At 45.9% G+C, this 23,867-nt stretch overlaps 2 protein-coding genes across 8 annotated transcripts in view; one reads left to right on the forward strand and one right to left on the reverse strand.

The window, feature by feature from the left end:
• The window catches only part of DDB2 (damage specific DNA binding protein 2), a 50,189-nt gene that overhangs the window by 17,591 nt on the left and 8,731 nt on the right, over window positions 1-23,867 (reverse strand). For all 5 annotated transcript variants that reach the window (XM_064144973.1, XM_064144944.1, XM_064144955.1 and 2 more), the window contains one exon: window positions 6,226-6,370. The gene's annotated coding sequence lies outside the window, so the exon portion shown is untranslated. The remainder of the gene's footprint in view (window positions 1-6,225; window positions 6,371-23,867) is intronic.
• On the forward strand, window positions 1,064-23,285 carry PACSIN3 (protein kinase C and casein kinase substrate in neurons 3). Of its 3 annotated transcripts, none has more exons than XM_064145022.1 (12): window positions 1,069-1,278; window positions 13,684-13,760; window positions 15,166-15,266; window positions 15,692-15,848; window positions 16,609-16,844; window positions 17,224-17,379; window positions 17,883-18,058; window positions 18,826-18,946; window positions 19,356-19,492; window positions 20,097-20,162; window positions 20,656-20,816; window positions 22,416-23,285. In XM_064145022.1, the coding sequence occupies exons 3-12, from the start codon at window positions 15,213-15,215 to the stop codon at window positions 22,529-22,531; spliced, it is 1,380 nt and encodes a 459-aa protein (XP_064001092.1). In that variant the 5' UTR covers window positions 1,069-1,278; window positions 13,684-13,760; window positions 15,166-15,212; the 3' UTR covers window positions 22,532-23,285. The 3 variants fall into 3 exon arrangements, with proteins under 3 accessions (XP_064001111.1, XP_064001092.1, XP_064001101.1); XM_064145031.1 differs by lacking the exon at window positions 1,069-1,278 and adding an exon at window positions 1,495-1,567; XM_064145041.1 differs by lacking the exon at window positions 20,097-20,162 and having other exon boundaries at window positions 1,064-1,278.

A 23,867-nucleotide genomic window follows, 5' to 3' on the forward strand; every position in this document is an offset into this window, starting at 1 on the left:
GAATAAAATACAAAGTTGATGCTTATGTCTCAACAAATTCAGTGGAATGGTTTATAATGTCCACTTTGCAATGCAGCAATTCATCATATCTGAAAGGCGTTGGCACTGCTATTTGTCTCCTATGGAACCTGGAGCAGTCAGAAAGAAAGAGAAAACAACCCAGTACTACTCCAGAGAAACGAGAGCACAGATTTATGGCATGCTTTTCCTTCTCTTCTTCTTGTAAGGCTCTCAGTCTTTCCTCTCTCCACTGATCAGTGCAAACCCACAGCTGGCCTTTGCAGTTGTTCTCCAAGTCACTCAAAAGCAATCATAAGGAGACAGGTCATTAAGGCCTCCCATCACTGTTCCTGCAATCCCTGCCCCAGCATCCCTGGGAAATAGCACCCAGGCCCTGCTATTAGAAATGTAAACTCTGGCTGGCAAAGCCCTGGCATAGTACAAAAGCTTGTTTCAACCAAGAGACTGAGGGCTTAAGGATGAGGTCCAGCCTGTTCAGGTAAAGGTTGTGTGAGAAAAGCAAGAGCGAACAAACGGAGTTGGCAGGATTGGTCTGAAAGCCAAAGAAGGATGCAAAGCTAAGCCGAGAGTGAAGCTGCTCTCCAATCCCAGGGAGAGTGACCTCTAACTATGCTCAGAAGCGTAGTTACAAGAGAGCTTGAGGAACTCGTTGGGCACACCTGGCTGAGTGCGGGTTAACTGGCCAGTACACCACACAAAATACCTAACTGAGAACTAACTAAAGCCTCGTAAAAGCGGGCAACACAAGAGATGAAGAGTTAGGCGGAGCAGCGGTCTAGGCGGGCAGCTCAGCACAGGGCCGCCGCCGTCTTCCTCCCCCTCCGAGAGCCCGCCATGACGAGGGGCGACTCGGACAGGCATGCTTCCTTTCCCAGGCGAAAAGGCAGCTCACAGACTCCTCGCTGTTTAGAAAGGTCGACCCCAGTCCCCCCCTGTGGCAGGGATACTGTGGCGGGAGCCGGTTGTGCCCCCTCGCCCCACCTGCCTGAGCAGAGTCAGCTCGGCCGCAGCGGCCGCCCGTTAATTGGATAAAGAGCCCGGCAGAAGGGGGCGGGGAGGTAGAAGTCTCATTAGGGCTGCCGGGCGGCCACCGGAGCGCTCCTAGCGTACGGGCCGAACCCGCCCAGAGCTGCTGGAGGCGGAGCAGGAGCCCCGGTGTCCCACCGCTGAAATAGGGGGAGGGTCCCCCTTGCTCCTAACTCAGGTGGCCGCTGCTTGCCGGGCGTCCTGCTGTACCGAGCCAGCGCCGCCTGTGATGTAAGTGCAGGGTCACCTCTGCTGGGGCCGCAGGCTTCGCTGCCCCGGGCGCCGCGCCGCTGCTGCGGTGGCTTTCGGACCCATTCTCCGTGGGGTTCCCGGAGCCCTGGCCCGGTCGCGGCGGGCGGCGCTGCTCGGGAGGCGCTGGCTGCTGCTCGGGAAAAGTTTTCTCATGGAAAGGGGGCGGGGGGGGGTGGGAGGCGGTGCCCAGCTGGGCGCTGCCTGTGGGTAGAAGGGAATCGGGAGGCGGCTCGGCGCGGTTTGGCTTGATGCGGAGCGGAGACTCCTGGTAAGCGCGGGGGAACGGCGGCGCTGCGGGGCTCGCAGGGGCGGTGGGTTGTTCACAGTCAACGGCAGGTTGTTCATGGGGGCCTGGGGTAAGCTCCCGGGACAGCTCTAGTTTCCATGCGTCCTTTACAGCCTGACCTTCACCGGGTGTCCCGCTGCCCGCGTCCCCTGGACTGGGCTGCCGCCCCGTCGCTGGGGGCTGTGGCGCCGCCTTCTCCCTTTAGCGCCCCAGCGCCTCCGCTCAGTGGCGGGGACAGGGGCCCCTTTGTGCCGCATCCGTCTTGAGCCGCTTCCCACTCTGAAACTGGAGCCGCGGGCGCTGGCAGCGCCGAGGCGGGAGAGGGTAAAACGGCTTCCCAGGACCCCATGGGGGAAGGGGCCTCGCTGGGGCCCAGGCTTGGGGGGCTGCACCCCTTTGTCTCAGAGGGGTCTATGTTGTTTCTTCACGAGCTGGAATCCTGACAGCGGGAGCGAGGAGTACGGCAAACGAGACAGTCCTGCTCGTTCGTTCTTTTGCTCTCTTTTGGCTGTCGACAGCAGTTTTAGTGCAGGGCGGAGAGAGCGAGACTTGGGGCAGGGCAAGGGGTGCTGCCTGCAGCAGTGTCTCCTGGCAAGCTCTTGGGGTTACCGTGTCCTTTCCGACCCAAAGCAAGATAAAACTGATAAACATGGAGGGTAGAACATACAGTATTTGAGAAGACAGTCAATGATTTGTCACTGTACACAGGAGGGATCCACAGTCTTAGCAAAGCTATTGATAAATGAAGCTAGCGTGGCCCAAAGGCATTAACCAGTTTCACCACTTTCCGTGCCAAGTATGTGTCCTTTGCTTGCTTCAGTTCTTCATCTGGCAGGAAGCTCAGAGCTTGGGGGTGAGGGGGAGGTTAGCTGACCACCTCCAGATGCATGCTTCTGACCCTATGAATTAGTTTGGCCTTTTTGTTCACTTTTTAACTTTTCTTGCCCAACTGGTGCTCCCTGCCTCTCAAAACGAGGTGAGCCTCGAATCAACCTTCAGATCAAACACCACTCTAATTTGCACGAAGGAATTTCTGATATGATGGCAATTTGTTGCAGTATGGAACCCTAGCAGAACCTCCTACTCTGCCCTGAAATTCAGATATCACCAAGAAGTTGCTAATCCATACTGTCGTAGTGATATGACTCAAGTCATTCTTGGTGTGTAATGGGAGTAGAATGCACAACTGCAGTGTGTGGGCTAAAATCACTGGGTCTGGATACTCCTTGCTCCAGGTGTGAGCTAGTCTCTGGGTGGAGTCTAAGTGGAGCGTCTCCCCTTGCATTGCATAACTGGGCACATTCTTTCGGGCAAGAGTTCACCTTTCTGTGAAATGCTCAAGATGCTGTGTGAGACAGAGTCTGTTCTACTCAGTGTTTTGTGTTATTAGTAGCATTTCAGTAGAAGTTCCTTAAAATATTTACTAGATTATGTTTTGAGTTGCAGCTTGGAACAGAATGAATGTGTGAGCTAGATCACCTGCTTGCTGCCTTCCCTATTCTGTCTGCTGTATTGTATTGCTTTACTGGCTTGTTTCTTTTTTTCTTCTGACCTGTAAGTTTGAGCTTCTTTGGCTTGCCTGCACTTGTTCAAGTGACGACTGTCTTCCCCTTCTCAGGCTGTAAAAAGCAGTAACTTCAATGTGTCAGCTATGTATAGGCCAAAGGACAACTGCCCACCTGAAGTCTAAGATCAAACATCAGTGAGTTAATGAGGATTGTGTGTGACTGGGCTGTGTCAAAATGCCACAGGTCCTTGGCAAGCTATGTAACCAACCTGTAAAAGCCTGAAAAATCTTATGGCCCCAAATGATTTTTTTTTCCCATAGGACAATGACTGGTGCTTTTAGTCATTTTATGTGAGAGGTAGTCTGAGTGTTCTGGGGTTTCTGTCGATAATCATGAGTTTCAATAAATAAATACACATATATCTATATAGTTTGTTTGTTTGTTTTTTGTTTTCATCAGCCAAGTCAGGTATATTTGTAATGTGGATGCTTTTCTTAGGAGATGCAAAGCTGTGAAAAATACTGGTGACTGCACCAGGTCAACATCAGCTTCTGCTAGGAACTTTTATATCATATCATAGAGCATGGCAAATTCCTTCTTTATTCTGGCCATCTTGAGAGCTGGAGATTAGTTGTTGTTTGAACTATTTGGTCTGTCATGGCTGGCATCCAGGGATTGATGGGGACCTCAAAGGCTAAAAGCATCAGCCTGTAGCCTAAGTGGAAAAAGCTATGCTCTTGATTGGAGAGCATTAATAAACTGCCTCTATTTTTGCCATCAGCTGATCAGTGATGTGTGAATTTGGGCTGCTCTTGACAGTTCATGGGGAACTGCCTAAACAATAGGAGAGCTGTTCAAGCCCTTCGAGGGACTTTTATCTTTTTAAAACAGACCTTCTGATCAGACGGGCTTTTTTATCGCTAGTTACTCAGCATGATGGGTGTAGAGGGTACTGTATGGCAGAGAACTGTGTCAAATAGATTAAAAAAAACATCCCTAAATATCTTAGTCTAAGGCCTTAGTGGGTGGGGCAGAAACCAGTGAGTACTGCATCTGGAAGTTTTCATGAAGAATGTGCGATTTTGCTCTTTTGAAGAGTAACAAGACAATGTCGCGTCCTTGGAGCTCTTTAGAAGCTGTTCAAGAAGTAGCTTTTTGCCACTACCTTGCAGCATGGTGACCCCTGTAATTTAACATCCAAAAGCACTCTGACTGAGCACAAGTTTTCCCAACAGCACAAAGTGTAATGTCAATGTAAAGAACTTGGTGTCTCTGCTGTAAACATCCAGCTTTGTTTCAGTTGATCAGTAGGTTTCTTCAAGCTGAAATACGGGCTGAAGCTTGGGCACTGCTTTAAGCCGGTATGTGTGACTGGCATCCTAACCGTATCTCAGCCTTCAGTGGTTCCTCCTCGCTGTGAATGGCACAATAGGAAAGAGCCTTTCAGACTCGTGATAGTCAGAACGTTGTATGTTAAACCTAGTGGTTGTCACTGGGCATTGTAGTTTGCTGAAGAGGCATGTGAGAGGTCTCCATGGTACCAGAGGCCTGGATCCAGAGGCATTATGCTTGTGTGGGATTTTGTGTAGTGGGTGGCTATGGGAGGACTCTATTTACTGCAACCTGTCAGCAAGTTTTTCCAGGATAAGGAGTTAGAATTGTACCAAGCAATTTGCAACTAATAGTGTTAGAGAATCATAGAATAGTGTAGGTTGGAAAAGACTTTTAAGGTTATTGAGTCCAACTATTAACCATTACCAAGTGTTCAGTTTGTGCAGTCCTGTCCATGCTACAAGCTTGCCCAAGATGTGTCTCTTGTGTTTGTGGGGAGATACAGTACTTGCCTCCAGGGCTGTTGGGAATGTGAGCAGTCTTTTCAGTTGCCTGTAGTTGACTATGTTGGCAGTAACTTTCTCCTCTCCCTCGCTGCTGCTGCTGATCTAGACACTTTCTGCAAGTGCTGAGATGTATCAGCTACATCACTGCTGAGCTCTGAAGTAAATCCTCTGACAAGGGTACATAGCTCATGGAGAATTGGAAGATGCAGTGTACTTCACTTCTTGAATGATTCTAGATACTTTTGCTTCTTGGTGTTTTCAGTCAGCTCTTCATTGTAGCTAGGACTGACTGCTGAGCTGTGGTAGCCTTCTATCCTAATGGAGACAAAAATTAGGGCTTTGGGCCGTGAGAGGAGCTGCTTCAGGAAACCATTGTTGGGGGTGGGAAATGTGTGTGTGGAAACAAAGCCCATTGGATCGTTGTATTTGTGCTTTCTGTGTTTAAAAAGCTTCCTAGTGTTCTTTCTTCACAGCAGGTTAAATTTTGAGGATCAGAAACTGAGAATTGCTTTGGGCAATGGGCTGAGAAAGCAGATGACATTACAGTGATGCTGAACATTTAAAATCAGGTCTGTAATGTGTGCCCTTTGGGCTGACTGTCCCATTTGCTTGTGTTTGCCTGCATCTTTCTGGATAACATCTGGGATATGAAGTAATTTATATTAATGGTCCTGTTCTTTGGCTTGAGTTACAAAACTTTACTTGAAGAAGCGTTGCTGATTACAAAGAGCAGATTCTTTGCAGATAGTATGAAAGTATTTAAAAGTTGCTCTATGACATACAGGATAATGAACTTCAAAAAGAATGCATGAAGTATTAATCTCCACAGTGCAGGCCAGTTCCTAAAGACTGCCTTACTTCAGCCTCCTTATCTGTGTGTGCTTCTAAGAAATCTGTCAGAAAGACACATGAGTATCTTTAGGAGTGGAGTATGTACAAAGTGATTTGATCTGTGAAACTCTGGAGAAGCTAGGAAGCAAATCTGAGTTATTAAATGTCCTCTCCAGTCCACAGAGCAAACAATGATTTCTGGTGGCTTAAAAGACCGCACAAAATCATACCAGCTTTTCCAGAGTATATCCCTGGCAGTTCATATGGTACCGAAATCTGCCTTACAGTTGCAGTTTTTCTTTGTGTTGCTTAGATTTCTGTGGGAGGAAGCAAGTGAGTAAATGTTTTTCTGGCAATAAAAGGTGAACAGGAATTGAATTGACTACTGTGTGAAACAGAAGCAATGGGTGTGATGCTTTACTTCATTCTTCTCCCTTACCTTAAGTGATGTCCTAGCACTCACCTTATTCAGATCTCCTTTCAAAAAGTTGGTTGCACTTGCTTCTACAGCCTGTTTAGGACTTGGAACTGTGCAAGGAACTGGCTGAATTTAAGAAACACCTTGATGATGACCTTCTTTCAGATTCTTATCTGCCGTATATAGATATCTGGAAGGAAAGTATTCATATAATTAACAGTTTCAGTCAATCAGCTTTTACCAAGTAAAACCAGGAACCTGTCTGAAGCAGCTGAGATGAAGTCTCTTCCAACCCTGATGATACTGTGATACTGTGAAATGCAGTACTTTAAGTACACTGGCTATATGATTGCCAAACTCTTGGTCTGAATGTCAAAATACTTGCTAATTCTGTATTCCACCTCCCTTTTCCTCCAAAGACAGCTAATAGAAAAGACAACTATTGGTAAAGTGAAGCCAGAAGTTGCAGAACTGTATCTGGATTTAAAAACAAAACAAAACAAAACAAACAAAAACCCCCAAACCAGTGGCTTCCAAATGAGAGGAAGAGTCAGAGAAGGCTGCTTGGAGACATATGACTACTGTGCAGTCCAGTGAAGCAAGAAATCCCCATGAGCACAGCATCAGAATGGAGTTAACTGGTTTATAGGTCCTCCGAAGGTTGGTTGATTGCATTGATTGCAGTCTGCTTATTTAAGACTTCTTAATGCATTCAAGTAAACTTGATCCTTGCTCTGGAGGTTGCAAGGTGATTCAATCACTGGAGGAGAATATTCCATGGACAGGATGTTACAGGAGTTGGGGGTTTTATTGTTTTGGTTTGGTTTTCTTTCCCAACCACAGGAAACACCCCTGTTACCACCTTCTATTCTTTCTTTTTGGCTTAGAGTAGGGTGAGGCTGGAGCATCTTCTTCTGTTTGGATGACTGCTGTCTATATAAAAGAGCTGAGCATGATAAACTTCTGTACAGAAAGCCTCTCTGAAGTGCATAAACTGGCTCAGCCTGCTACTGCAAGAAGTTACATTTACTAAGATACAGGAAACTGTTGCAGGATGTACTATTGATCTTGTCTTACCAGTCACTGAATGCAGAAAAAACGTGACTGGGTGGAATGTAGTTTAAATTCTGGAAAAACATCTGCATTCAGTGCAGATTTAGAGTGCTGCAGAGGTGTGTAATAGCTTTAAACACCTGTTTTCTATGATGGCTACCAGCTGTTTGGGTACCCTTCTGATGGGAAAGGGAAAAGCTAGTTGCATATATTTGCTGGTAAGCTTGGTGTTCATTTGCAGAGACTGATAGCAGCAGGATATGAAATATCCAGGGAAGTACCCAGTATGGAACCATACAAATCAAGAGGCTCAGGGAGTGGGACAGTAGAGATTACAGGTTCTCGGCATCTGCATGGGTTAAAATATTCTCTTGATAGAAGAGTAAGGCAGAACAGGGAAGTGGGAACACCAGCTAATGTAGGGAACAGGAGCTATGCTGTTCACAAGACTAAGGTTGTACCTGTGCTGCTGTGCTTGGATGTGTCTTCTTAGTAAGCCCTCCACTGCTCCTCTTTATAGCTGCTTATTAAATACATAGACACAGCATACATGTCAAGATTATTCTAGGAATCACCTTGAATTTACCAAAACAACATGGCTGGTTGCCCTGTTGCAGTATGGTATCCCATGGTCCAACACTGATTTCCTCCCTTCTTCAACTCTGGGTAATTGAGACTATGATCAAATTTTTCATAGAAGGAACAACTGAGGGAATAACTAAAACAGATCTTGATAGCTCAGAGCATTCCTTAATTAGCATTGTCTCATGTTGTGCCAACTGGGATAGATCTGCACTCCTGTAACACTAAAGATCTCCATCATCATATTAGAAATTAAAACAGTTTTTTTTCCTTTTCTTGGTGAAATAATTTCTGGCCAGTCAAGCTATGTCAGTCAGGAATCATCACACTTCAGACAGCAGCAATGTGTTTGCAGAAGCCTGTCTTGAAGCCTCGGTGTCTGAGAACCTGACAGGAGATAGCTAGTAAATGTGGCATGTAGTTAATTCTGAATGAACATTTTTAGACAGCTTGGGGTGACACACAGAGGGTGTCTCTTCAGTACAGGAGCTTGCTCTGACTGTGGAAACTACCAACAGAAAGACACTGTGGTGTAAAATAAGAAAGAATAATGAAGCAGCACATAGGTCATCACTTTATGTGGAACATTTATCTGTATTTTAGTACTTCACTATCATCATGGGGAGTTTTGCTTGTGGACAGCCATTAGAGAATCATTGTCTGGGAGATGGGCTTCAGTTACCGGCTTGACCTCTATGTGTAGTTACTGTTCTGCCTGATGTCTATCTGACCTCCCCCTGGTGGAGAGATCAGCTGAAATCTTGCTTGAAACTGCACTGGGTGGCCTTGGCAGGCTGCAGCACTTGGGGAGCGGCTGGCAAACACTGCCTTTTAGTCCCTTTTCCAGTCAGGTGACTCTACCAAGGGTGTGATCGTAGCAATAAGATAAATATCTCTAAGGGGAGTTTTGGAGAATCATCACGTGATTTGGCATCCTCTGCAGCTGTAGAGAACTGGCCCCTCCTCAGAAACCTTAGGACACCTGTAAATACCTGTCCTCTTAGATAATGGAAGTGGAGACCACGTTACTGGGCATCAGTGAGGTCACTAATTCAGAGCTATTGGGCATGCACCTTCAGAGATGGTGAAGCTGGAAAGGACATCATCTCTCATGCCCCATTTCCTTTTCTCCATCAGTGACTTTTCTAGCACTGCTGGCAGTCCAATTCCTTGCATTCCAATAAGCCTTAAACCACTACATGGTGTCATATAGAAGCTCCTGTCTTCAGCGTTCTAGTTCCATTCTGACAACAGCTTACTAGAAAAAAAAATTAACTATTCATGTCTGTCATATTATAAGGTGAAGTGAAGCTGTCATCCTTTTGTGTTCAGGTTGTTTATATGCAACCTAGACCAGAAGTGCCCTAGAATGAAAGTACCTTCACCACTGCCTGCTATACAGAAAAGCAATGTTGAGAATCAAGTTTGCCACAGGAATCTCGTTGCTTCCTTGTGGTGTTAATTATTTTTCTCAAAGTGGAAATTAGCAGCCCATTCCTGATTAAAACTCTTATTTAGGTTGGCTTGAACACCTATATAGAAAGTGGTCCATAATAAAAATGTGCTTCAACCAAAGCCCTAGCTACCATTAGTATAGAGGTAGGAATAAGCTGAGTTATTTGTCTGCATCCAGTATTTGCTGTTGTACTTGGGAAAGGGCAGAGGAATTGGGCAGAAGGCCTTGTCTGGTGCTAGGTAAAAGCTTTGTTTCTGTGGAGCAATTCCTGCAGGGCTGCATGCACCAGCCCTTTGAGCATTTGTAGAGTTCAGAGGCTTGTTCTTGGCAAACTTAGGAAAACAACTGCTCACAAGGAGTCTCAAGAGGCAATTGAGCAATGCACAGAAGTGATGCCTTGGGTGTTTGAAGGCTGGAAGTATTGTAGTGTGGTGTAGAGGGAAGAGGATCTTTGCGGTTTGCCTGTCCTAGGGAAGGGTTTCTGAAGTGGAGAAGTGATGACTACTATTTGTTTAGAAGTTTCATTTGCAGATCAGGACCCTCCTGTAGTCATGTTGTGCAGACGTGAAACAAAAAGGCAGTAGTACCCTGGAGTCTGTTACAAGATCCATGTTTCCAGGGGGAAGATTTCAGCCTGATAACTTGGGCTGAGGGCAGAGAGATGGTGTCTGAGATGTGTCACTGACTAGAGCTGGAGTGCAACAAACAACTTGGTGTTGTTTGCTGAACAAAGGAACAGAGCCATTCTGCAACTCTGCCAGGACAAGCCCTCTGGCATTTCCCCAGGTGAAGCTCCGTACCAGTGAAGTTGTCATGAGCCATTCTACCTTTATGAGGCTGGAGACCAAGAGGCATTTTTTGCAACTTAACAGGGAGCTGATAGCAGATGTGGCCTAATAACTATGTTGGTCATAGGTATTTTTTGCAAGGAGGGCAGTACTTTTTCTACCACTGCTAGCAGAAAGGGCTGTGGAGATCTCTTTTGCGTTGTTTGGTTTATTTACCTGACATTGCTGATTGTAGTGATGTCTGTGATGTCCTCATCTGTAACCCTGCAGAGATGTCAAGTTAATAGAGCTATGGTTACTCTTTTCTCTCCTTTGGAGAGCTTGTCTTACAGCAGCTCCAGTGAGGTCTCAAGTATCACAGTATGATAAGGGTTGGAAGGGACCTCTGGAGATCTAATCCAACACCTTTGCTGGAGCAGGTTCACCTACAGCAGGTTGCACATGAAGGTGTCCAGGCAGGTTTTGAATGACTTCATAGAAGGAGACTCTACCACCTCCCTGGGCAGCCTGTTCCAGTGCTCTAACACCCTCGTGTTTAGATGGAATTTCCTCTGTTCATATTTGTGTCCATTACCTCTTCTCCTGTTACTGGGCACTACTGAAAAAAGACTGGCCCCATTGTCCTAACACCCACCCTTAAAGTATTTATAAGCATTGATAAGATCCCCTCGTTAGTCTTCTCTAGGCTAAAAAAAAAAAAACCTACCTAAGCCTTGCTTCATAAGAGATATGAGATATGTTCCAGTCCCCTAATAATTTTCATAGTGCTTTTTATACTCTCAAGCAGTTCCCTGTTCTTGAACTGGGTTACTCAGAACTGGATGCAGTACTCCAGGTGAGGCCTCACCAGAGCAGAATAGAGGGGGAAGATAACTCCTTGACCTGCTGGCTACACACTCCTTGATGACCTCACATTGTGGCCACATTGCTGGCTTAATTAGCTTTTAAGTGTGAAAGCTGAAGTTGTGAAGGTAGGGAAAAATATCCTTTTGCTCTGCATGTCCACTAGATAGCCACTTGTTAGCAGAGGCATTGGAAGGAGTCTCCTATGTGTTGCTGACGTGTGTAACTCTGACCCAATATAACTTGAGCTATATTGCTCATATTGTGCAGGCTCTGCCAGACCTGAATCATGTACATGCTGACTCTTGCTGTATCAGGCTGTCCACAGGGTAGTCCTGTCATCTCTGCTTTGCTGGAAAATGACCTCCAAACTTTGGCACGTGTAACTCACATACTGACTTTTCCTGGGAAACCGAGGTTTTGCCTGGTCTTGAGCCCTTGGTGGCTTGCAACACATGGTGTTTCAGGAATGACTAGGCACAAAGGGATGGAGTGGCAATCTCTTTGCTCTTCTAGGGCTCAAGATGACAGCAGCAGCTGTTCTTCAGCCCCAGTGTGCAGAACTAAGGATCTTCCCTATGTCTGCATGCAGATCCAATTTGATCTGTTGACTGACATGGGTTCATCAAGTGTATAAAGTCCAGAAAAAGCCTAGCAGAGTAGGGTCCTCCTTGTTGTTTAATGTTATTGCTTCTACCAAGCTGGACTCTTCTGGACTTCTATAAAGTCTATACTACTGCTATAGAGATATGTACTCAACTGGCTGCTACTCAGGGTCACAGAGAAATGCAGAAATGTTGTACTTGTTTATTGTGTTCTCTCACCTAGTTACTGTACTGATGACTAGAGTAGAGCTTTAAGTTGTGGGATACTTTGCCCCATGATGTTCTGGATGCTGAAGTCTCACATGGGTTCAAAAGCAGACTGAAGTAATCAACAGAAGAAAAATTCATCGAGTCTTGCTAAATTCATGGGTGCACATCTAGGTCAGGAAGTTTCTGTCAACAAGTGGTTATAGGCTTGGAGGCACCATGAGTGTTTGCTTTATTCTCAAACTGAGGGAATCTGCTTTTGGCTGCTGTCTACAGAGGCTGTGAGGCTACCAGAACTCAGTTTGATCTGTCACAGTTACTATTTATTATATTTCACAGCCTGTTTGTTTTAGTAATAGTAAATCCAGTTGTTTGGGTTTATAACACCTAAGAAAGTAAGTATGTCTCAAATTCTGATGTGGAAACTGCAGAAAGAATGAAATTAAGTGTTGGTGGGCTTTCCATGTGCTGGTGTTTATTTGCTTGATTATCCCCCAAAGAAACTCTGGCACACAATAGCTTTCCATGTTTGACCCCCGAAGTCTAGCACTGCGTAGTCAGCCTGAACTGGAAACCAGAGATGGAAGGCATGTTTGTGATTCATTGCTTCCTGATAAAGTGGGGATGAGGGTGTGGCATGGAAAAAGTGATACATCCTTGATGTGTCATATAGAATTGATCTGTGCATTCATTGGGAGAAAGGGTCTGGGGCAGTTTTAAGTCTACTTTTACATTAACTGTTCATGAAGCTTTTTTTAATGTTAGCAATTTCAGTGTGGTTTTACTAGAGGCCACAGAGAAGTCTTAGGAAATTTATGATAAGCCATAACCTTTTATCCAGTGACCAGAATAATGTAAAAGTGTCCCAACTCTCCCCCTTTACCTTCCTGACCAAAGGTTACTAGCATGTTTTCGATGTCCCAGTCCATCTCTCCTTCCTACCTTCTTTCACTCTTTCTCCAAAGTTATCTTAATGTCTGGTTAAAAATCCTATTGCTAGGTTTTGCAGTTTCTGCTCTGGGTTGTGTTTTCTCCTGGTTGCCCTAACCTTCCAGTCTCTGCAGAGCGTATATAAATGACTGAGAAGGGGATTTTGCTTGACTATTTTTTTAAGTAAAGAGATGTTTCACATTGAAGCATACCTCCAGAGAAAACATGAGGTAACCAAAAATGTCTCTTTCTCCTCTCACTTCCCTTAACTTCTGCAGGCCTTTTACTTGCTTTCCCTCTGTGGGAAGGTGATGACAGTTTCCTATATCATAATAGCAAAGTAGTTGAGAATGTCACGTGGACAGTTAACAGAATCAAAGGAAAGGTTCTGCTGGTAGAGAGCCCCATCCTACCAGGGCAATGCTAGGTGCTCTGCTGCTGAAGGACTCTGCACCTCTAGAGCAGAATGTGCTCTCCTAGGAGTTCTGGGTTTGTTTTCTGAATGTAGAATTATCAAGTCATTTGTCTTGTGTGTCAATCTTCTTCATCTTTAGTAAAAAAGGACTCTAAAAAGTGCATGTGTGTGCCCCTCCTTTTTCTCCTGAAGCCAGTGATGTGTGGAAGTTTGTACAGCAGTACATGGAGGTGGTGGGGTTTGCTAGAGTGGATGCTGTACTGAGAGGGGAACCAGGCCCCATGTATGGGGCCCAAGGAGTGTGCTTATTTTAGGCCTTTTTGGCCTGAGATGTTCCTTTTGCTCAGCTGTTGTGATGCTACCTTTCCTGCACAGTGCTGTCATGCTCTCCCAATGTTTCTATTTTAATTCTTTCTGGGGCTAGATCTTGTGACACAAGGATTTGGCATCTCCTACGTGCCAGAATGTGGCATCTCAGGAGGCACAGTGGCGGCAGCTGCTATATCAGAGGGTGCCCCTCCTAGTAACTGGCAGAAGGGGAACACCCCTAGGATTGGGATGCATCAGAACAGGCAGCATCTGTGCCGAGAAGTGTCTAAGTGTGCCCATCTCTGTCTCTTCCAGTCTTTTTCACAGAGTTTGAAGAGCTTGGGACATACTTGCCAGCTGCCCACTGATCCCCTGTGGCATCTCGCTTTCAGGTATGTAGTTACTGGGGACAAGTATGCTTGTGTGCCTGGATGCACGTCAGATGGTTGCAAAGCTATCTTACAAATGGGGGGGGAGGACAGGGACAATTGGTGGTGTAAATGGAGGTTTCATTCAGGCTTCAAGGCTTGTGCACCTGAGTGTCATGTCCCATTTAACTTGCTTCAGCACATTTAGCTTCCTAGAGAAAAGCAGTGGAACAGTATTAGTGACACTCTCCAAGGGATGAGTGCCCACTTTCCTGGGCAAACAGTCAAACTGTTCCCTGAAGAAATGCAGGAAATCCCTGCAGTCTGTGTTGAGGTGTTTGTGCCACTCCATGGCACTCTCCCAGTAGGAACTGGGAGATGTGGACTCTTGATATCATCTTCATCTCTACTGTGTGCTCTGCGGGCTGGCAGAAGTCGCAGATACCTCTCTGGGGTGTGAGGGAAGCTTTTTATAACTTGGAATGTGCAAGAGGAGAAGTGGCAGTAAAGGACACCAATGCTGCGTTAACCCAGACTTGCCTAGAATGGAGTGTGTTTGTGTGTGGGTGACTAGGCTTGTGCCTTTTTCCATCACTCCCCCTCCCATTCCTTCTGAAGAGCAGTCCCTGAACCTCTCCCCAAGGAATTCATAGTGTTGCACCATGTCAGAAACAAGCTGGCAGCACAGACTAGCATAGGGGAATGGGTAGAAGTGCTGAGACAACATCATTAGATGAACCTTTTACCTCCTAGCCTAGATTTTGAGCCTAATGCAGTGAAAGAGTTGAGTATAGTGAAAACACCAGCTCTTCAGGGATGTTTCTAGGGCAGCAGTGCTGCGTGTCTACTGCACTGCCATTTGGCTGGGTATGCCCCAATGTGTTCCTTGCTCAAATCCATCTCAGCTGGTGGGCAGCTTTATAGGGCTCCTCCTCATTCAAGGCATGCCTGCCTGCTGACTGCTGAGCCTTGTTTTCTCCAGTCAGTTGTTGTAATCCTATAATCCTGAGTCATACTGGGGAGCTGGAGTCATTTCCATTGATCAAAGACTTATTTAAAGTCTTTCAAGGCATATTTCATACAGCTTTTTCTACTCTCATGAGAGCCTTCAGTAAGAAAAGTAAGTCTGCAGACATGTCTGGTGCTGCTGAATTGGATTCTCTAGCCTCTCCAGAATCTGTACATCTGAAGTTTGGCAAGATTATCTTCTGCAACATCCTTTCCCAATGTGCTGCAGGCCTGCCAAGGAGGCCTTTTCCCTGCACAGCTGGAGAAGGCAGGTTCAGTCCTGAGCTAGATCTCTGCTGTATCTCGTAATCTATGCAGGGCAGTAAATTTGGCTCTGTTAGCTTCAAGAGTCAAGGAGAACTGTGCTCTCTGGAAAGGCTCATCCAGTGCTATATTAAAAATCACTTTTCTCTCTTTGCAGCTTAACTGAAATCTGCAAAAATTCTCTGCTGCAAGAAAACAAGGGTGATGTCATCAGAAGATGATGCTGGCGGGGAGGCTCCTGGAGGCAGTTTCTGGGAGGTAAGGAAAGATAATTGTAGCATGAGGGAGGTAGGAATGTCGTCTTGCCTCCCACCAGTGGGATTAGGTGGTTGAGTATCAGGTTCCTGGGTGACATGGTGCTTTTAGGGAGTGAGTGGAACAGCTCTGGGGAAGTTCAGTAACACTGTTATACTGCAGGAAGGAGGTGACTCTTTTCTTCCCAGATGCAGTGAAATGTTCCTTGTTCAGCTACCACTCATCTGAGCTATGAGACAGACAAGCAAAGAATCTCTGCTTTTTTCTTCTACTGCTGTGCCTGCCTGAATGGGTACCCAAGGAGGGTCTCAGCCCAGCTGCTGGCTTCAGAAGGGCATACTCACACCCCATGCAACAACTGACCTGCTGCTGTCTCTTCTCAAGGAACATGAGACTCAATTCAACCTAAATGATGTGTGAAATTTCAGGCTGGAAACTACAAGCGGACAGTGAAGCGTGTGGATGATGGGTACCGACTCTGCAATGACTTAATCTCCTGCTTCCAGGAGAGAGCCAAGATAGAGAAGAATTATGCCCAGCAGCTAACAGAGTGGTCCCGTAAGTGGAGGACCAACGTGGAGAAAGGTAAAGATTGGACTGGGAACAGGATGCAGTCATTGCACACTCTTCCTTGAGTGCAGTCTCTTATTGAGGTGGTGCCATTTCCTTGGTGGACAGGCTTCCCTTCTCCAAGAAGGGGTTGACTTTCTTGAGTGTCTGTCTTTTTGTGCATGTAGACAGTCCTCTGGTTCACTTGGGGATGAGTTCTCTGCATTGTCAGGTGTTTGGTTACACACCAAACAATCTATTCAAGTTTGGAAAGTCTGTGGGTAGTCCATGTTTTAAAGCAAGCTGCATATCTCCCCTTTTAAGGACGGCTTGGCTGTCACTCCCTCTTTTCCAGTTAAGAGTAACTGGTAATGCTGTGATTTAGTGGCAGTGGGCTTGCACTAATAGCATCTCGCAAAGTAATGGGAAATGGTGGGACAGATGCCCCAAAAGATGTTCTGGTCTACAAAGCAGAAGCTTAGCCTCAGTCATGAACTAGTGCTGGTATCTGCCCTGAAGCTCAGGCCATACCTATGAAGAGAATTTTCTGCAGGAAACCTGTCCATCTGCTACAGCTAGAGCTGCTCAAAAGCAATGTCTGTCTTGGTCAGCTGTAACAGCCAGTCTAGATGCTGCCTGTTGGAATTGTGTGCAGACCAGTCAATACTGAATTATATGATGGGGGAGTATTAAGGAAGTGACTTCATACTGACAGGCATGTGTGGGAGGAAAAGATTCTGCTTTCTCTTCTGGTGGGCAGGAGGTGTAAGAGCCACTCTGGTGCTTCTGCTTGCAGGTCCACAGTATGGTACTCTGGAGAAGGCCTGGCATGCCTTCCTGACTGCAGCAGACAAACTGAGTGAAATTCACTTATCTGTCCGAAACTGCCTGGCTGGTGAAGACTCGGATAAGATCAAGGCCTGGCAAAAGGAGGCCTACCACAAGCAGATGATTGGAGGCTTCAGAGAGACAAAGGAGGCAGAGGATGGATTTCGCAAGGCCCAGAAACCCTGGGTGAAGAAGATGAAAGATGTGAGCGCAGTGTGAATGAGGAAGGAGGGATAAGGGCAGTTTTGCTGGCTGCCCAATTTCGAGATCCACTGAGCAAACAAACACAGTTTAACTAGGGTACCACAGAATGCCAGAGAGGGCCAGATGTCTTGATGGCCTCTTGTTCTTGGTGGTTTTGTAGCTCCCTTATGTGGGAAAACTTCATTAAGGAGCTCTGTATTCCTGCATGGCAGTGAATACTGGAGATCATTCAGTGTTTACTAAATATCAAATTGTCCTTCCTATTAGGATGTCCTGAAACAATTGGTGGTGACTGTAACAAACTTTAACATGACCTTTCTGAGTTATGGAGGATCAATGTCATCAGGATTATGGCTTTCAATGCATTCTGCTTCTACAGGTGGAAACTTCCAAGAAAAACTATCATGCAGCCCGGAAGGAGGAGAAAACAGCCCATACAAGGGAGAACCATGCCAAGGCAGACGCATCTGTCTCGCAGGAGCAGCTGCGCAAGTTGCAGGAGCGTGTAGAGAAGTGCACTCAGGAGGCTGAGAAGGTGAGTGTGTTGCATGAATGTGTGTCACAAGGATACTTCTTTTGTGGAAAAAGCATTGATTGAAATGTCTCTCAGTGAAATAGCTCCTGATGAAGCCTGTAAGAAGGTGGAAGATGCCAGTAGCTGAGGCTTCAGTGAGCTAGACAGACTATGGTAACTAGGCTTAAGGTCTGTCTTTGGTAGTAGGTAGGATCTAAATTAAATGTAAATTTAAAAAGTTGGAGCTGCAGAGCTGAAGACCTGGCTGCCAGAAGCAGCTAGTTTGCCTGCCTGTGAGAGTGAGGGTGTGACATGTAGCAAGGAAGAACAAGAAACTTGGAAGACTATTAAGAGAGCAATGGACTGGGATACCAGTGGGTATTTCTTCTTTCTGTGGTCTGTATATTCAGCACTGCAAGGGGCCAGGAAAACTTGTCAGTTCCAAGACAGAGCAGGTAGAGTTGTCACTGATCTGACATCAAGGTAACACTTCTCACTGTTGCTGTCCTCCTGGGTTGATACAGTGCAAGGATCAGTATGAGAAGATGCTGGAAGAGCTGAATCGCTACAATCCCCGCTACATGGAGGATATGGAGCAAGTGTTCGAGGGCTGTCAGGAGGCAGAGCGCAAGCGTTTGTGCTTCTTTAAGGAGATCTTCCTGAATCTGCACCAGCATCTCAACCTCTCCACCAATGAAAGGTATCAGCCCTGATGCAGGAGGGAATTCTGGCAGCCTGGGGTGCCCTGAGGTCTGGTGAGGGGTGTCAGTTCAGGCACGTCTGAAAAGGAGCTGCCTTCTTGGACCTGCCAGGTCTTATTCCTTGTCTTACAAAGTATGTCTCAAACTAGCATTTGGCCTCTTTAGACTGACCATAGCTGGTGTCTCTGACCTTGAAGTGCTAGGCTCCCCAGAGAGGAGGACTCCTGCCTCTGAACTTTTCCACTACTGTTCAGTACTCTCTTATGTCCACGTTGATGTGTATAATTCCAGTCTGAGGAATGCTGCTCTGTTGCCTTCTAGTATCTGTAGCTATTATGCCCATTGTGCCCTGATGGTTATCTGCTGCAAGACCACAAGTGGCCCTTAGGTAGGGGCTACAGTGGGGGAAACAACAACAAAAACTTCTGTGCTCCTGTACTTTTAAGGTGGAGGCAACAAATCTGAGCTGCCTCTGACAATGTGTAAGAATGTGCCCAGCCCTTTCAATGATCATGTGAGCTGTGCTGAGAGCTGACAGATGCTAGTCACTGCTACACCAGACAAGCCTGTCCCATCTGCTGGGAGGACTCTACTATAAGGGTGGCTCTGTTCTCCTAGGGCTGAAACAGTGCTGCTGTAGCATCCTGAATCCTGTGGGACTTTGAATGCTGTGTAATTGTGCAAGAAGTTATGCTCTTCCTACGTGGGCTTTGGGAAACTGCTGAGGAACTTGGTTAAAGATGGTTCTGTCTGTTCCTGGTCATAGCTTTCATGCGTTGTATCGAGATCTCTACCAAGTCATCATGGCTGCAGACAACCAGGAGGACCTGAAGTGGTGGCGCAACACTCATGGACCAGGCATGGCAATGAACTGGCCTCAGTTTGAGGTGATGTAACACTCTAGAGTGTGTTATTATTTCCAAACATATAGCTTCTTGACTGAAAATGGTGGGTTGGCAAGACCACCTTTGCTTGGCAGGCTCAGAATGTTAAGACTTTGCTGAAGTGTTTATGTTGCCAGGTGTCTGGTGCCTAAAGGGACACATATAGCCCTGCCAAAATTGCAAACACTCTGTTCATCCAGCTCACCAGGGCAAAGAACAGGAGCTTGGTATAACAGGAACTTGTCCCAGGGCCCTGAGAAATTTTCACACAGCTTTTTTGTTGGATGTTGAGGTTCAAAAGGAGTGAGCCTGTTATGCCAGCAAGGTCGTTTGCCTGACCAGCCTATCCACAACTTAACTGTGATCCAGTGTTCTGTCCTTCTTGATGGTGTTACTGCTTTTCCCTGAACAGGAATGGTCCCTTGAAACACAGAGGCCTATCACCAAGAAGGAGAGAAGTGGCAAGATGGCTGATGATGTCACACTGACCAGTATTTTGCCTACACAGGATGGGATTGTCTCTCAGACCCCTTTACACACAAAGCAAAGGTAAGGGCTGAAGTCTGGGATACATCAGGTTACGGAAAGTACAAGCTTGCTTAGGGTCATGAATGAGTTGTATTGCTAAGAGTGGTTTTTTTTTTTTTCATTTTAATTTCCTGTTTCTTCCTGCCCATGGCCTTGCCTGTGCCACTCTAGAGAAGACAGGGCAGAAAAGGGGTTCAAAATAGCTGCAGAGTTGGTGTTTTGTTTTGGTATGTACTGCCTCACAGGGTGCCTTCCTTGTAAAGAGTCTAGTGAGAGAGATTTGGCTCAGTCAGACTAATGCTGTCTGAGATTCTGGCAGAATCTTCCCAGAGACAGTGAAGATAGTTGGGACCTGGCAGTTTTGCCAGTTAGCTGTACTGTTTTCAGAATGCAGTCATGGGATCTCCATTTTGTTTTTTCACACTCCCTCCTGGTGTGACTACCTGACAATTCTGAGGATAGCTGCTTCCCTTGCCAGGAAGCAAGCTGGAGAACAGGGAGAGGCTGAAAAGGTCCTCCAGTTCTTGCTTTAAAAAGTGAACTGTTGCTTATGGGAACTGGCAGAAAGGGCCACTGCTGCATTTCAGTCTGTTGGATTCAGAAGATCCTATTTGCCAATCTACAGGTTTTCCTATCAAGAGGAGCAGAACAGCCTCTTCCATGACAGCCTGAGGGCACCCACACATGTGAAGTTAGTATGAAACATAGCCTCTTCAGGGGATTTTGGGTTCCACATCTTCTCTGTTCTTCCCCTCTGCTCTTACATCTGACTTGGAAAACAGCATTCCAGTCATCCCTTTGGGATGGGAAATACGGCTTTTCCTGTCTGTCTTATTCTTGGTTGGAATGATTTCTGGATACAGCTGGGCTCTCCACTTAGAACTGGGCTTTCCTTGTGTGAGAGGATCTGCTACAGTAGGATGAGGTCATGGAGAGTGTGCATGTGTGAAAATACTTCGAGTTACCCTTCTGGCCCTTGGGACTCTAATTCTGAGATACTACATTTGGTTGAAAGTATCTCCTGAGATCTCTCCTGTTTACCCTTACAGCTGCCTTGTGCCTCTTGCACTTTGTTCTGTGGCATCACATTCTCAGTGGCAGTCAGGGTGGTGCATGATTCAGGAGGAGGTGGGGGTGAGATGAGTCTAACTGTCTTGTCCCTTCTCTCCTTCCACACACAAAAGCGGATTGAAGGAAGACATTTCAGAGTGGTCAGATGAGGACACTCCCAAGAAGTGCCTGGATGCCAATGGGCATGAGGAGGACATAAAGGTACCAGGTGTACGGGTACGAGCACTGTATGATTACACCGGACAGGAGGCTGATGAGCTGAGCTTTAAAGCAGGTACAGAAGCAATAACCTCCTACTAACATTTTGCTGTCATTGCTTGGATGAGTTAATGATGGAAACACTCTTTAAGAACTAGATGTCCCCTTCAAAACTGATAATTACTTTTCTTCCCCTCATCTGACCCATTGCAATTACCATCTTCTCTGAGGTGGATGATAGATTGGGCAGTCCAACCTGTTCTAGACTAAAAGACAGGGAAGCCATTGAAAAATGAGATTGTCTAGGCTTTGGTCACACTGGAGGAGAGCAGAATCCAGGTAGTAAAAGAGATTCTTCATGCCTTCTCTTAAAGCATTTATTCTGCACTTTATCTTGAGCCTTTATTAAATGGTTCTCCCTTGTGCAGTTGATAGGAAAAAAAATATATATGGGTGGTCTGGATTGTCCTTTCTAGTGACCAGAAATAAAAATTTTGGGAGAAATCTCAGCTGACTGAGATGCACTACAGAAGGCAGAGTTCAGCTGGCAAAAACCAGCTGTGCAGACGTGTGCAAAATGGGTGCCTTAAGATCCTGGCTTGCAGCAGAGGACTCAAAGAAACATAATGCTGGAGCAAAGTGACCCTTCCCCTTTTCTTCCTTTTAGTTAAATTCAGTTTTCATGTGCTGTCTTCAACTCCAAGAGGACATCTGGATCTTGAGGATGTCTCTAATCTTGCTTGGTTTGAGTCTTATATAGTATCACTGTGCTATTCTTCTCCAAAATACACCTGTTTTAAGAAGGTGCTCAAGTCCTTCAGTACCTGAGGCCAATACCTATGCTGCAGTGTTACCGTATTAGTAATCTTCCTAACACTAACTTGCTGCTTTAAAATATCTTACAATATGGGTGCACTAGAACTTGACTGTTTGCTCTTTTTGTCCACCCAGCAGATGTAGAGAGGCATGGCTTTAGTCATTCCCTTTGAAACTGCTCTGAGCAGTATGCACACAGAGGGCTTAAGCTTAACAGCAGATGAGTTTCTGAGCCTCTGCCAGTGTGGGATGTGCCTGCTGATGCAGTCAGACCTCCCTCCTTCTGGTGGAAGGAGGGATGAGAGGGTGGAGAAGAGGACCTTTCTGCCCTTTCCCAAAGTAGATGCAGAAAGGTTAAAACCCTTTCCTGGTTGTAGTCTGGGAAATTAGTTCGAATCTGTGCCTTGATGGCCAAACCAAACACTCTATCAGGGAATAGTCATTTTGGGTCATACAAGAGCTTTGCAGCCTCTAGCATTTCCTTTCTACCTGCTACAGGGAAGCCACTAAGAAATTCCAAGATCACTGTGATCTCTCTGGCTTTTAAGCATGTTCCTCTGGTGGAAGGAAATCAGGCAGAAATCTAGGGCACACAAATATTTCTGATATTGAACAGCAGAATTGAAGGTCTGTGTGTGAAGTTGCTTGGCTTAGAGAATGGTACTAAGCATAGATAGTTAAGAGATCATTAACTCTGGCTTGGATTAAACTGTGCTGTGCCATAGTGAGTGCAATTAGGGGAAAAGAGGGTGATGATTCAGACCCATAGGTTTTGCTTTTCATCAACTTTTCTGAGCCCAGGAAAAATGCCATGCTACCTTTCTAAGGGCTGTTCCCTAATGATTGGTTTTGCTTTTAGGTGAAGAACTAATGAAGATCAGTGAGGAAGATGAGCAGGGCTGGTGCAAGGGCCGCCTTCTTAATGGCCAAGTTGGACTCTATCCTGCAAATTATGTTGAGAAGGTTGGATCATGATTCCTACTGCCCTGCTCACAGCCGTACCAGCATCTCCTGCAGAGGTCACCGGGTCCCAGCTGGCCCCAATCCACCTTTGCAGCATATCCAGTAACTTCTGGACTTGGAGGGCATGTATTCCATGTACCTAGTGCTTCATTTTAAATGCCTAGACCTGTAGGGATTTTCTAATAAATAAACAAGGGATGAATAAAGACTTCTCTGGCTGGGCACTGTAGGGGTGTAGAAAGGAACAGGGCCTCATGACTTGCACTTCATTAAAGGAGATGTGATGCTTCCAACTCTTTAAAGTGGAGAAAGCAGACTTCCTCAGCTTCACTGTCCATGGTGAACACTCAGGGCAGAGCAAAGACCACTTTTCCCTTCTCAGTTTTCTTTACTATTCATGTCAGAATTGCACTCCCTGCTTTGCCAATGACTCTTCCACGGTGACAAAAGGTAGGACAGTGGAAGCTACCTTCCACAATAGTAGCCAGAGAGGCATAGCTCTTCTGCTTCTGAATTGCTGCAGGTGTACTTATGCCCACTTGTTAAGCAAGGTTCTCCCCTCAGGGTGAACCTAACAAACCTCTTTATCCTATCTTTCTGTCTTGGGAAGCCTTGGAGGCTGCTGAGACAGAGTGGAGTCCTGATCCAAGAGCTTTGTGTATTCAGACATGGAGATTGATGGAAGTATCCTGTATATGGTAAATCCAAGAGCTTGAGGGAGCACAAAAAGCTCTCATTTCTTGAAATAAAAAAAGCAAACAAAATACTTTAGATGCAATTTAATACTTAAACCTGCTTGAAACTGTTGCTGTACTGCATTAAATGTTTGTAGTAGCCTTCTGTCATGACGTGGGGAACTTGATGAGGTCACTCACAAAACTTGGTCAAAGTGCAGCCAAGCACGAAGAGGCTAACAGCTTCAGAGTAGGTAAGTCTGAAGTCACAGGTGAACATTTGGGATTAAATGACTCCAGAATATTAATAGCAACCAGTGAAACAAAAGCGATGTTAAAAAGTTTGGACTGAAGAGGAGGTGGGGATGGACACACTTGGATATTTCTGAGAGATTAAAGTGTTATAAACATCTTGTTGCTTTCCTGCCAGATAGAGCAGAAATTAACCTTTTATAGTACACTGGATACCTTGAACTGTAGTCTGCCATGGACAAAGAGATCTAAGACTAATTCTTTTTAATACTTCTGTGAGACCACACAAGTGCATCAGCTGTTGAAAGGTCTTGCTGAAAGTACCCACAGCATTGTACTTTTTGAATGGTGGGAGACTGATGCAAACCAAAAGAGCAAGGCTGAAGTATTTTGTTCTGAATCAGTAATGTCATTCCTCAAGA

Source organism: Pogoniulus pusillus, chromosome 1 (genome assembly GCF_015220805.1).
Source record: "Pogoniulus pusillus isolate bPogPus1 chromosome 1, bPogPus1.pri, whole genome shotgun sequence".
In the NCBI taxonomy this organism is placed as follows: Eukaryota; Metazoa; Chordata; class Aves; order Piciformes; family Lybiidae; genus Pogoniulus; species Pogoniulus pusillus.

Coding starts and splice junctions, on each gene's coding strand:
- PACSIN3 (XM_064145022.1), top strand. CDS start 15,213: ATGTCATCAGAAGATGATGCTGGCGGGGAGGCTCCTGGAGGCAGTTTC. Junction 17,380..17,882: donor GCACTCAGGAGGCTGAGAAG/GTGAGTGTGTTG, acceptor GGGTTGATACAG/TGCAAGGATCAGTATGAGAA. Junction 20,163..20,655: donor AGGGCACCCACACATGTGAA/GTTAGTATGAAA, acceptor CACACACAAAAG/CGGATTGAAGGAAGACATTT.